The sequence below is a fragment of the Vipera berus genome (assembly GCF_964194415.1).
Source record: "Vipera berus genome assembly, chromosome: 9".
NCBI lineage: Eukaryota > Metazoa > Chordata > Lepidosauria > Squamata > Viperidae > Vipera > Vipera berus.
Genome location: NC_138212.1, coordinates 23,190,083 through 23,202,506, shown reverse-complemented (window position 1 = coordinate 23,202,506; position 12,424 = coordinate 23,190,083). Strand labels below are relative to the sequence as shown.

General features: G+C 48.3%; 1 protein-coding gene across 2 annotated transcripts in view; it reads right to left on the bottom strand.

The window, feature by feature from the left end:
• Positions 1 to 12,424, bottom strand: part of MRPS15 (mitochondrial ribosomal protein S15) — a 42,488-nt gene that overhangs the window by 25,679 nt on the left and 4,385 nt on the right. For both annotated transcript variants that reach the window (XM_081335393.1, XM_081335392.1), the window contains exons 4-5: positions 10,879 to 10,927; positions 6,804 to 6,888 (exon numbers count right to left, since the gene is read on the bottom strand). In XM_081335393.1, the coding sequence (XP_081191519.1) occupies positions 6,804 to 6,888; positions 10,879 to 10,927 (134 nt within the window). The remainder of the gene's footprint in view (positions 1 to 6,803; positions 6,889 to 10,878; positions 10,928 to 12,424) is intronic.

Sequence of the window (12,424 nt, the reverse complement as noted above, 5' to 3'; positions counted from 1 at the left end):
CACCAATCGGCATTCTTTGATCGGCGGCACCCTGAGGAGGCCCTCTCTGTGGGAGCGCACTGGACGGAGGGAAGTTGACGCCGGTCGCAGGTGTTGCCGTAGGTAATCCAGACCCATGCCATGAAGGGCTTTGTAAGTCATAACTAACACCTTGAACCTCACCCGGAGAGCAACCGGTAGCCAATACAGCTCGCGGAGCAAAGGTGTAACATGGGAGTATCGGGAAGCTCCCAAGACGACTCGCGCGGCTGCATTCTGCACCAGCTGGAGTCTCCGGGTGGACCTCAAGGGCAGCCCCATGTAGAGAGCATTACAGTAGTCTAGACGAGAGGTCACGAGCGCATGAGTGACTGTGCGCAAGGCCTCCCGGTCTAGATAGGGCCGCAACTGGCGCACCAGGCGAACCTGGCGAATCTAATTAATCATTTCACTCTTTCCTCTCATTATTTTCTTTTTGCTCCAGGTGATTTGTCCTTCTTTTAGGGGGCACCATGTCAGGTCCCCATAGATCCCTATCAGGACACTACCATTCTGGCGGGAGGGGGAAACCTCAGGGCTTTTCTGTGATGTGTCCATTTTACTTTCCTCCTCTTTTGCCTTGATGGGGGATGGGAGGGGGAGGGATGAGAACAACTTATCACCTTCTCAGCTCAGAGTTCTCACAATACCTTTGTACCTCTCGATTGGCTCTCTATGGACTGGGCAATTAGGAGGGGTTTTGAAGAATGGGGTTTAACCTAACGTTTTAACACGGGAAGTTTAGATCCTCCCTGAATTTTCTGCAATCACTATTTCTCAATAAAAGTTCCTTTTGAAATGCTGCTTGCTTCAGTAATTCTGCTTTTTTGAGGGAATAGCTGAGGTGAGACCTTACAACACTAGTTATTCAACCCAATTCTGAGTGCCCTGCAAATGCAGCAAGCATTTTCATCCATTGGATTAATAAAAATGACAATGACTAGAAGGCCAAGACCAAACTCTGCAGCTCTCTACCTTTTCTCTTTCCAGTGAGGAGGAACAGCAAATGAATCCCAAGTAGAATTTTCAAGTCCAATTTCTAGCCACTTTATGCCAACAATGTAGGATGTAAGGGGCATGGGACGGCGATATTGGTTCCCCCAAGGGTTGTTTCTGCCCTGCCTCCCTGCTCCATGTGCCTCTCTCCTGCAGATGGGTGCTTGGTGGAACAGGACATCCAACCTAGATTGGGGTCGACCATTCTTTGGTCAACTGCACTCTTCTTTTAGAACTCTAGGCAACCTCAAAACCCATTTGTAAGCTCCTACTTGGATCAACCTGAATGACAATTTTTTTTAATCAAAACGTTTCTTTAATCAAGAGCATTTCCACCACTAAGTATTGTTATTCCACAACTGATATGACATAAGCTTGGCAATATTTGTCATACCTTTGTTTTGTTTGTGATCTCAAAATGCATACATGACACAATTTTCCCCCCACAATAATCCTGTGTGGGAGGTTTGGCTGAAGCAGAGTCACTGCCCCATCATCACCCATGAGTTTCCATAGTTGGGTTGAATTAATCCAACTCTTTAACCTACTATACCAGATTTGTATACATGATTTGTTTGTTTGAATTAATTAGTCACATACCGTATATACTTGAGTATAAGCCGAATTTTTCAGCCCACTTTTTGGGCTGAAAAATTCCACTTCGGCTTATACTCCAGTCAACAAAAAAACTTACCGAGGACTTGTGCGCGGCCGAGGCTTTGGTGCTTCCGGGATCGCCCGCACCTCTCCCAAGCCACCGCCGTCCGAGACCTGCCGAAGTTTGGGGAGGTTTGGGGAGGTGCGCGCGCACCTCCCCAAACTCCGCGCCTTGCCTGCCTGCTTCTTTCCGCAGCGGAAAGAAGCAGGCAGGCAGGGCGCGGAGGAACGGAGACTTGCCGACGTTTGGGGAGGTTTGGGCGCCTCCCCAAACCTCGGCAGGTCTCCGTTCCTCCGCGCAGACCTGCCGACGTTTGGGGAGGTTTGGGCGCCTCCCCAAACCTCCCCAAACGTCGGCAGGTCTCCGTTCCTCCTGCCGACCTTTGGGGAGGTTTGGGCGCCTCCCCAAACCTCCCCAAACCTCGGCAGGTCTCCGTTCCTCCTGCCGACCTTTGGGGAGGTTTGGGCGCCTCCCCAAACCTCGGCAGGTCTCCGTTCCTCCTGCCGACCTTTGGGGAGGTTTGGGCGCCTCCCCAAACCTCGGCAGGTCTCCGTTCCTCCTGCCGACCTTTGGGGAGGTTTGGGCGCCTCCCCAAACCTCGGCAGGTCTCCGTTCCTCCTGCCGACCTTTGGGGAGGTTTGGGCGCCTCCCCAAACCTCGGCAGGTCTCCGTTCCTCCTGCCGACCTTTGGGGAGGTTTGGGCGCCTCCCCAAACCTCGGCAGGTCTCCGTTCCTCCTGCCGACCTTTGGGGAGGTTTGGGCGCCTCCCCAAACCTCGGCAGGTCTCCGTTCCTGTTTGGGGAGGTTTGGGCGCCTCCCCAAACCTCGGCAGGTCTCCGTTCCTCCGCGCAGACCTGCCGACCTTTGGGGAGGTTTGGGCGCCTCCCCAAACGTCCCCAAACCTCGGCAGGTCTCCGTTCCTGTTTGGGGAGGTTTGGGCGCCTCCCCAAACCTCCCCAAACCTCGGCAGGTCTCCGTTCCTCCGCGCAGACCTGCCGACCTTTGGGGAGGTTTGGGCGCCTCCCCAAACCTCGGCAGGTCTCCGTTCCTGTTTGGGGAGGTTTGGGCGCCTCCCCAAACCTCGGCAGGTCTCCGTTCCTCCGCGCAGACCTGCCGACCTTTGGGGAGGTTTGGGCGCCTCCCCAAACGTCCCCAAACCTCGGCAGGTCTCCGTTCCTGTTTGGGGAGGTTTGGGCGCCTCCCCAAACCTCCCCAAACCTCGGCAGGTCTCCGTTCCTCCGCGCAGACCTGCCGACCTTTGGGGAGGTTTGGGCGCCTCCCCAAACGTCCCCAAACCTCGGCAGGTCTCCGTTCCTGTTTGGGGAGGTTTGGGCGCCTCCCCAAACCTCCCCAAACCTCGGCAGGTCTCCGTTCCTCCGCGCAGACCTGCCGACCTTTGGGGAGGTTTGGGCGCCTCCCCAAACGTCCCCAAACCTCGGCAGGTCTCCGTTCCTGTTTGGGGAGGTTTGGGCGCCTCCCCAAACGTCCCCAAACCTCGGCAGGTCTCCGTTCCTGTTTGGGGAGGTTTGGGCGCCTCCCCAAACCTCCCCAAACCTCGGCAGGTCTCCGTTCCTGTTTGGGGAGGTTTGGGCGCCTCCCCAAACCTCCCCAAACCTCGGCAGGTCTCCGTTCCTCCGCGCAGACCTGCCGACCTTTGGGGAGGTTTGGGCGCCTCCCCAAACGTCCCCAAACCTCGGCAGGTCTCCGTTCCTGTTTGGGGAGGTTTGGGCGCCTCCCCAAACCTCCCCAAACCTCGGCAGGTCTCCGTTCCTCCGCGCAGACCTGCCGACCTTTGGGGAGGTTTGGGCGCCTCCCCAAACGTCCCCAAACCTCGGCAGGTCTCCGTTCCTGTTTGGGGAGGTTTGGGCGCCTCCCCAAACGTCCCCAAACCTCGGCAGGTCTCCGTTCCTCCGCGCAGACCTGCCGACCTTTGGGGAGGTTTGGGCGCCTCCCCAAACCTCCCCAAACCTCGGCAGGTCTCCGTTCTTCCTGCCGACCTTTGGGGAGGTTTGGGCGCCTCCCCAAACCTCCCCAAACGTCGGCAGGTCTGCGCGGAGGAACGGAGACCTGCCGAGGTTTGGGGAGGTTTGGGGAGGCGCCCAAACCTCCCCAAACAGGAACGGAGACCTGCCGAGGTTTGGGGAGGTTTGGGGAGGCGCCCAAACCTCCCCAAAGGTCGGCAGGTCTGCGCGGAGGAACGGAGACCTGCCGAGGTTTGGGGAGGTTTGGGGAGGCGCCCAAACCTCCCCAAACAGGAACGGAGACCTGCCGAGGTTTGGGGACGTTTGGGGAGGCGCCCAAACCTCCCCAAAGGTCGGCAGGTCTGCGCGGAGGAACGGAGACCTGCCGAGGTTTGGGGAGGTTTGGGGAGGCGCCCAAACCTCCCCAAACAGGAACGGAGACCTGCCGAGGTTTGGGGACGTTTGGGGAGGCGCCCAAACCTCCCCAAAGGTCGGCAGGTCTGCGCGGAGGAACGGAGACCTGCCGAGGTTTGGGGAGGTTTGGGGAGGCGCCCAAACCTCCCCAAACAGGAACGGAGACCTGCCGAGGTTTGGGGACGTTTGGGGAGGCGCCCAAACCTCCCCAAAGGTCGGCAGGTCTGCGCGGAGGAACGGAGACCTGCCGAGGTTTGGGGAGGTTTGGGGAGGCGCCCAAACCTCCCCAAACAGGAACGGAGACCTGCCGAGGTATGGGGACGTTTGGGGAGGCGCCCAAACCTCCCCAAAGGTCGGCAGGTCTGCGCGGAGGAACGGAGACCTGCCGAGGTTTGGGGAGGTTTGGGGAGGCGCCCAAACCTCCCCAAACAGGAACGGAGACCTGCCGAGGTTTGGGGACGTTTGGGGAGGCGCCCAAACCTCCCCAAAGGTCGGCAGGTCTGCGCGGAGGAACGGAGACCTGCCGAGGTTTGGGGAGGTTTGGGGAGGCGCCCAAACCTCCCCAAACAGGAACGGAGACCTGCCGAGGTTTGGGGACGTTTGGGGAGGCGCCCAAACCTCCCCAAAGGTCGGCAGGTCTGCGCGGAGGAACGGAGACCTGCCGAGGTTTGGGGAGGTTTGGGGAGGCGCCCAAACCTCCCCAAACAGGAACGGAGACCTGCCGAGGTTTGGGGACGTTTGGGGAGGCGCCCAAACCTCCCCAAAGGTCGGCAGGTCTGCGCGGAGGAACGGAGACCTGCCGAGGTTTGGGGAGGCGCCCAAACCTCCCCAAACAGGAACGGAGACCTGCCGAGGTTTGGGGACGTTTGGGGAGGCGCCCAAACCTCCCCAAAGGTCGGCAGGTCTGCGCGGAGGAACGGAGACCTGCCGAGGTTTGGGGAGGTTTGGGGAGGCGCCCAAACCTCCCCAAACAGGAACGGAGACCTGCCGAGGTTTGGGGACGTTTGGGGAGGCGCCCAAACCTCCCCAAAGGTCGGCAGGTCTGCGCGGAGGAACGGAGACCTGCCGAGGTTTGGGGAGGTTTGGGGAGGCGCCCAAACCTCCCCAAACAGGAACGGAGACCTGCCGAGGTTTGGGGACGTTTGGGGAGGCGCCCAAACCTCCCCAAAGGTCGGCAGGTCTGCGCGGAGGAACGGAGACCTGCCGAGGTTTGGGGAGGTTTGGGGAGGCGCCCAAACCTCCCCAAACAGGAACGGAGACCTGCCGAGGTTTGGGGAGGTTTGGGGAGGCGCCCAAACCTCCCCAAACGTCGGCAGGTCTGCGCGGAGGAACGGAGACCTGCCGAGGTTTGGGGAGGTTTGGGGAGGCGCCCAAACCTCCCCAAACAGGAACGGAGACCTGCCGAGGTTTGGGGACGTTTGGGGAGGCGCCCAAACCTCCCCAAAGGTCGGCAGGTCTGCGCGGAGGAACGGAGACCTGCCGAGGTTTGGGGAGGCGCCCAAACCTCCCCAAAGGTCGGCAGGAGGAACGGAGACTTGCCGAGGTTTGGGGAGGTTTGGGGAGGCGCCCAAACCTCCCCAAAGGTCGGCAGGAGGAACGGAGACCTGCCGAGGTTTGGGGAGGTTTGGGGAGGGGCCCAAACCTCCCCAAAGGTCGGCAGGAGGAACGGAGACCTGCCGACGTTTGGGGAGGTTTGGGGAGGCGCCCAAACCTCCCCAAAGGTCGGCAGGAGGAACGGAGACCTGCCGACGAGCCGCGGCCACACAGGGTATTCCTGTGTATTCAGGCTTGCAGAACGGCGGATCGGCTTATACTCGAGTCAATAACTTTTTCCAGTTTTGGGGGGTGAAATTGGGGGTCTCGGCTTATACTCGAGTCGGCTTATACTCAAGTATATACGGTAACTCCAACAGTCTGATAGCTTATCCATACTGACTCCTGGCAACTAGTGCCTTGTTTTCAAGGCATATATAGCTCATAACTTTGTAATTTAATTCAAACCACCTACATTCTAAAATCAGAGGCCATAAAGAAAACATATACATTCTCTACAAAGCAACTGTATCCAATTACACTGACAGAAGTATCGACTGTGATGTTGGGAAAATAGAAAGAAAACATATAAAATTTTCCTTTTATATGAAAAGGAATGAGTCAACTTTCAGATGTATCCAACAACACTTCACATCCACCCTTCCACAAATACAGCTACTGCAGTGGAAATTATTTCCGTCTGCTTGACCAGTTCCTGAGAACAGTTACAAATTGAAAATCATAACTCTCCAGATGTCCATTAAAAAGGTAAGGGTAAAGGTTCCCCCGCACATGCGTGCTAGTCGTTTCTGACTCTAGGGGCCGGTGCTCATCTCCATTTCAAAGCCAAAGAGTCAACGCTTATCCGAGGACGTCTCCGTGGTTATGTGGCTGGCATGACTAGACGCCAAAGGCGCATGGAACGCTGTTACCTTCCCACCGTAGTGGTCCCTATTTTTCTACTTGCATTTTTACATGCTTTCGAACTGCTAGGTTGGCAGAAGCTGGGACGAGTAACAGGCTCTCACTCTGTTACGTGGCACTCAGGATTCAACCCACCAAACTGCTGACCTTCTGATCGACAAGCTCAGCATCCTAACCCACTGAGCCACCGCGTCCCTAGATGTCCATTAGGCCCTTCCAAAACACAATTGGGTGAAGCCGTCTTCCTGGAAGCCGTGGAGCTAAGGGGGAGGAGGGATAGCTTCCACATTTCTGCCTACCTTGAACCTCTGCAGATCCACAGTCATTTGGGTTCCTGCGGACTTTGGCTGCCAGCTGCTCTTTCTTCATTTTCACTTTTTCCCTCTACAGGCACAAGAAGACGTTGGTGATAATTGGGGAATGGAAGTCAACATTTCGGAGTTTCTCAACATATGCAGCATGTTAGTACAGCTCCATCTAGGGCTTCAAATGAAAATCCTGAGGGAAAGGGCCTCAACGTTACTTGCCTACTGAAGAAGGAAGTGGGAAATTTGATATCATAGAACCCATAAAATCTCTTCACACTTAATCAAATCAGCTGCATCTGAGATTTGTAAAGCATGCTAAGATTTTTTTCATTCAAAAACTTTTGTTACAACTGTTGTGACTTGGTATTATTGTACTACCCAAGTTTATGATTAAGAAGAATTATACCAACTCAGAAATGAGTTGATTTGGTCAGCTGATTAAGTATGTTCTGCAAACACAGTCATGAAGGACACTGAAAGTTCACAAACATCTTGACTGTTGGTATACAGGCAATCCTTAGGTTACAACAGCAATTGGGACCAGGAATTCTGATGCTAAGCAATGCAATTGTAAAGCATGTCACGTAATCACATCACTTAACAATGGCAATTCCAGCAGTCTTGGCTGTTGTCATGAGGACTGCACAGATTGTTAAGCAAGGATTTCATGTGATCATAAATTCTGACTTCTTGCCGACTTTCCCACTGATTTTACTTGTGGGAAGCTAGCAGGGAACATTAGAAATTTTATTTATTGCATTTATATGCTGCCCATCTCACTATCCAAAGCAATTCTTGAGTAGAAATGGTAATCTCATGACTGTGGGGACATTGCGAAAGCTGAAATGTCAAGACCCACCTCCTTGTTCAGCACAATTATAACTCTGAATGGTCCTGAATGGTCATAATCTGAGGACTACCTGTATACTAATGCTAAATGGGATAACAACATGTAGAGTTGAAAGATTGTTTCTCTTTTGAAACAAGGTATTACAATCTCCAGATACTTTGATTTGAAATGTTTTGCATTCCATGAATACACGCCTATTGAGAAATTCAACTCAATTAACTATACAATACCATCCTTTTGGTTTAAACAAAGTGACAGCAGTAGTGAAAGCAATTAATAATACTGATCATCCTATCAGGCAAACATGGCAGATACTTTACAAAGGTAAATTGAGGATCTCTCACAAGATAGTAAGAACAGCCTGGAAAAAGAAATTGAGATAGAAACTAATGTTTGGGCAGATCATAACCCAATAAAGATGACTTGGAGAGGAACTAAGAAAAAATTAAGATGAAAGAAAAAGTTTTTTTACAACTAGCGACAAAGGAAATGGATTTTTTCTTCAAAATAAACAAGAAAGAAGAAACTTTGCTTCAAAATGTGTGGGATATGGCTAAAGCATATTTCAGAAGGTTGGCTATAACTTATATCACTAAAAAGAATAAAGAAACAACAGGTTGAAGGAAGAATTCCGAAAGTTAGAATCAGAATTACAAATAGATCCACAAAAGAAAATACTTAAGAAACAAGTTGAAATAATAAAACATAATTAAATTTAGCCAAGATAGAAATAATGGCTCAACAGATTAAAAGAGCTAAACAGAACTTCTTTGAAAATGCCAACAAGCCAGGGAGATGGTTAGCATATAGACTGAAAAAAGAGAGAGAAAAAATTGATAAACAAGCTGCAAGATCCAAAAGTTGAATTAGTTTCAAAATGATACAATTCAAAAAAATATTTTATTTATTTATTTTATTTCGATTTATATACCACCCTTTTCCCAAGGGACTCAGGGCGGTTTACAGGGCAAATTAAAACAATACAATATATACAGGTTAAAATTAAATTAAATAGCCCCAAAATAATTAAAAAATTTTAAAAAATTAGCCCCAAAATTAAATAGCCCCAAAATAATTAAAAATTAAAACCTTAACCCAAAAACCCTCAGTCCAGGCTGGCAAGCTCGAATAGCCAAGTTTTTTGGTCCCGGCGAAACGAGCGAAGGTCGGGGGCCATCCCAAGTTCCACAGGCACGCCCACAGAGAACGCTCTCTCCCTGGGGGCCGCCAGCCGGCACTCCCTGACACAGGGCGATGGGAAGTTGATGCTGGCAGCATGTGCTCCCAAAGATAGCCCGGGCCCATGCCATTTAGGGCTCTATAGGTCATCACCAGCACCTTGAATCTCACCCGGAGGGCAACTGGAAGCCAATGCAGCTCACGGAGAAGAGGCGTTACATGGGAGTATTAAAGATTATTATGAGATACTTTATAAGGCAGAGGAAATTCCAAGAGCCTTGGTGGAGCAGTGGGCTAATGCCTCCTTAAGTAACACCACCTGCCTGCAATTAGTGCAGGTTCGAGTCCCACCAGGCTCAAGGTTGACTCAGCCTTCCATCCTTCTGAGGTAGGTAAAATGAAGACCCAGATTGTTGGGGCAATAAGCTGACTTTGTAATAATGCCGCTTGGGGGGGGCGAAAGCCCTAATAAGCAGGCATATACATAGAATGAAGGCTATTGCTAAGCACATTGATTTGTGCTTTAGATTGTAAGCCGCCCTGAGTCTTCGGAGAAGGGCGGGATATAAATGGGATTTAAAAAAAAGAAAAAAAGAAAAAATACAGCAGTAGTTAAAAATACTTTAAAAAATTCCAGAGAATTTTCAAAACATATTAAATGGAAAAATAACGATGATCAAACTTGCGACATCACGTGATGTCGCGCAACATATCAGGACGGCTTTGCCATTGCCGGCAATGGGGTGGGTGTGGCTTCTGGATGACGCATCCAGCCCATGGGCTGGCAGTTTGACACCCGTTATAGAGGCTATAAAAAGGCAAAAAAAGAATAAGACTCTTGGCCCAGATGGATTACCTGCAGAGTTTTATAAATCACTACAAGATGTATTAAGTCCGATCCTGAAAGAACTGTATAATGAAATTCTCCTGGAGGCTAAAATACCAAATACATGGACTGAAGCCAATGTTACTTTAATAACCAAAGAAAACTCTGATTTAACGCAAATAAAAAATTATAGACCAATATCACTGTTAAATGTAGATTACAAAATCTTTGCCTCAATAATGGCAGTAAAGACTAAAGAAATTTTTGATCAAATTTATGCATACAGACCAAAATGGTTTCCTGCCTAAAAGACAGATAAAAAATAATTTAAGAATGATTCTTGATGTGTTAGAGTACTATGAAATTTATTCAGGGAAACAGATGGCTTTAATATTCCTTGATGCACAGAAAGCGTTTGACAATGTAAACTGGCAATTTATGTTTCAGCAATTTGCATAAATGGACTTTGGAAAAAACTTTATAAATGTAATTAAAACAATTTATTGTAAACAAACAGCCAAAATAATTGCAAATGGAGAACTTACAAAAAACTTCAATATTAAAGAGGGCACAAGACAGGGATGCCCACTATCTCCATTACTATTTATACTAACATTGGAAATACAGAATAGAAACATTAGACAAGATATAGAAATTAAAGTACTGGAGATAAAAATGAAAAATATAAACTACAAGCATTTGCAGATGATTTGGTTTTCATATTGGAAAATCGATTGGAAACAAGTACCAAATGTCTGGAGAAAATAGAAAAATTTGGAGAAGTGGCAGGATTGACAATAAACAGAGAAAAAACTAAAGTGCTAACAAAGAATCAAACAGAAAAACAAAAAAAATCAACTAATAAAAATCCAAATCTTCAAATAGTTAAAAAAGTTAAATATTTGGGAATTTATCTAACAGTAAAATGTGTAACAATAAAAGAAGATAACTATGTAAGACTGCTAAAACAAATAAAATTGGATTTGGAAAAGTGGAAAAAACTTCCAATTTTCAATGTTGGGGAGAATAACAACAGTGAAAATGAATATCCTACCAAAAATACTCTTTATTTCAAACAATCCCTATAAGGCTGGGAAAAGCCTTCTTTGATGAACTGAATATAACAATATTGAAATTCATCTGGCAAGGAAAAAAAGCTAAAATTTTCTGATAAATCCCAAACTTTCTATAAAAGGAAAACAAAAACTAACCTGACTTGCCATTTCCAGAGACAGCATTCTCCTGACAACATCATCCACCCTGCAAGAAAGCACAGATGTATTATTATTTTTATCTCCTCATGGGTTTAGCATTTTCCACTGGCGTCAAATGGTTTTTAGGATGCAGCAAAGGAAATTAAAAGTAAGGCTGAAGGGGCTTCCAGTTTTGACATTGCGGCAGAAGCGGTGCAGGAAGACGGGCCTCCGTCTTTTGTGGTCAATTTTACCCTGCTGGGGACCCTGAAAAGTTGCCCTGTAGAGGCGACAAGCAAGGACGGGACCCTCGTTGATCGCGGGAGGGCAGCGGCCCTTCCATTTGATCCAAGGAAGCCCTCCAAACTGATGGGGAAAAGACTGCCTACATTCGTGTAGCCAGTCAGAAGCTGCTGACAATGGAAGACAATAAGCACTAACAAGCAACCTTTCAGCAACGTGGATGAAACTGGGTGAGACCTTTATAATTTTAAGACTTCTTCCTGGAAATAATTGCCCAAAGCACCCTCCCTGATGAGAGAGGGAAGGCGAATCTCCACCCCATTTCCTCAGGAAAAGAAAAGCGGTGAAATAATTACTTCGGGGAAAACAGAAAATTAGAAGATCAGTTTGGAATTATTTAGTTTTGAGATTTGGGGACTAAAAAGAGATTTGAAAAGTTTATATTACAAGTTGGGATTTAAAAAGCTGGAAAATGGTGCTAATGACATCTAGTAGTGAATTACAGCACTACATTTGTTATGCCTAAAGGAAACTTGGCTTGAAGCTCAGATTTAGATAAGACTCTTGCTGACCTTGGAAGCTTTCACAGCTGGGAAAAGGAAAAAAAAACTTTTGGGCTACTTATCGAAGTGGCAGACAATGAAACTGGCTTGCCTGAACTACGAATATAAATATTACCTGACTTTTAGAGCTGTGTTGTGGAACTATTTCCCTGCAGGAGAAATACACTTCATTGCTTGAGATGATGGAGTATTTTGGATTACAAATCCTTGACTGATGAGCAATTTTTAATATAAAAACCACATACAAAAAATGAAATGGATGTCCCATACTCAGCTTTAAATGGTAAAAAAAACCATTTCTAACACATGTCTCCAAAGTCTTCAGTTTAACATACTACCAAGAAAATATGGATGAAGATCATAAAGAAATTCTCTCCACGTTAAAATCAATACAAGAGATCATTGTTTTAGCTCATGATGAGACTAGAAATAACACAATGGAGATAAAAGAACAATTTTCTAATCTAAATTTACAAACCCAGAACATGACTACAAAGAAGAAACTAACAACCCAGAAAATAGAAGGAAAACTAGAGGAAGCAGTTGCAATGATTGAGAACCTAAAGGAAGGAACCAACCGACAGATTCAGACAACTGAAGAACTAGAAGACGGAGCGATAATATTGGAAATGGAAAAGACAGCTTACCAATCAAGAATTCAGGACATATTTGAGGAAAATGAAGAACTGATTGAATGGAAAATAGAACTGTTAGGAGAACTGTGGGGGAATTGGAGAAGGAGGGAGGCTGTTTAATGA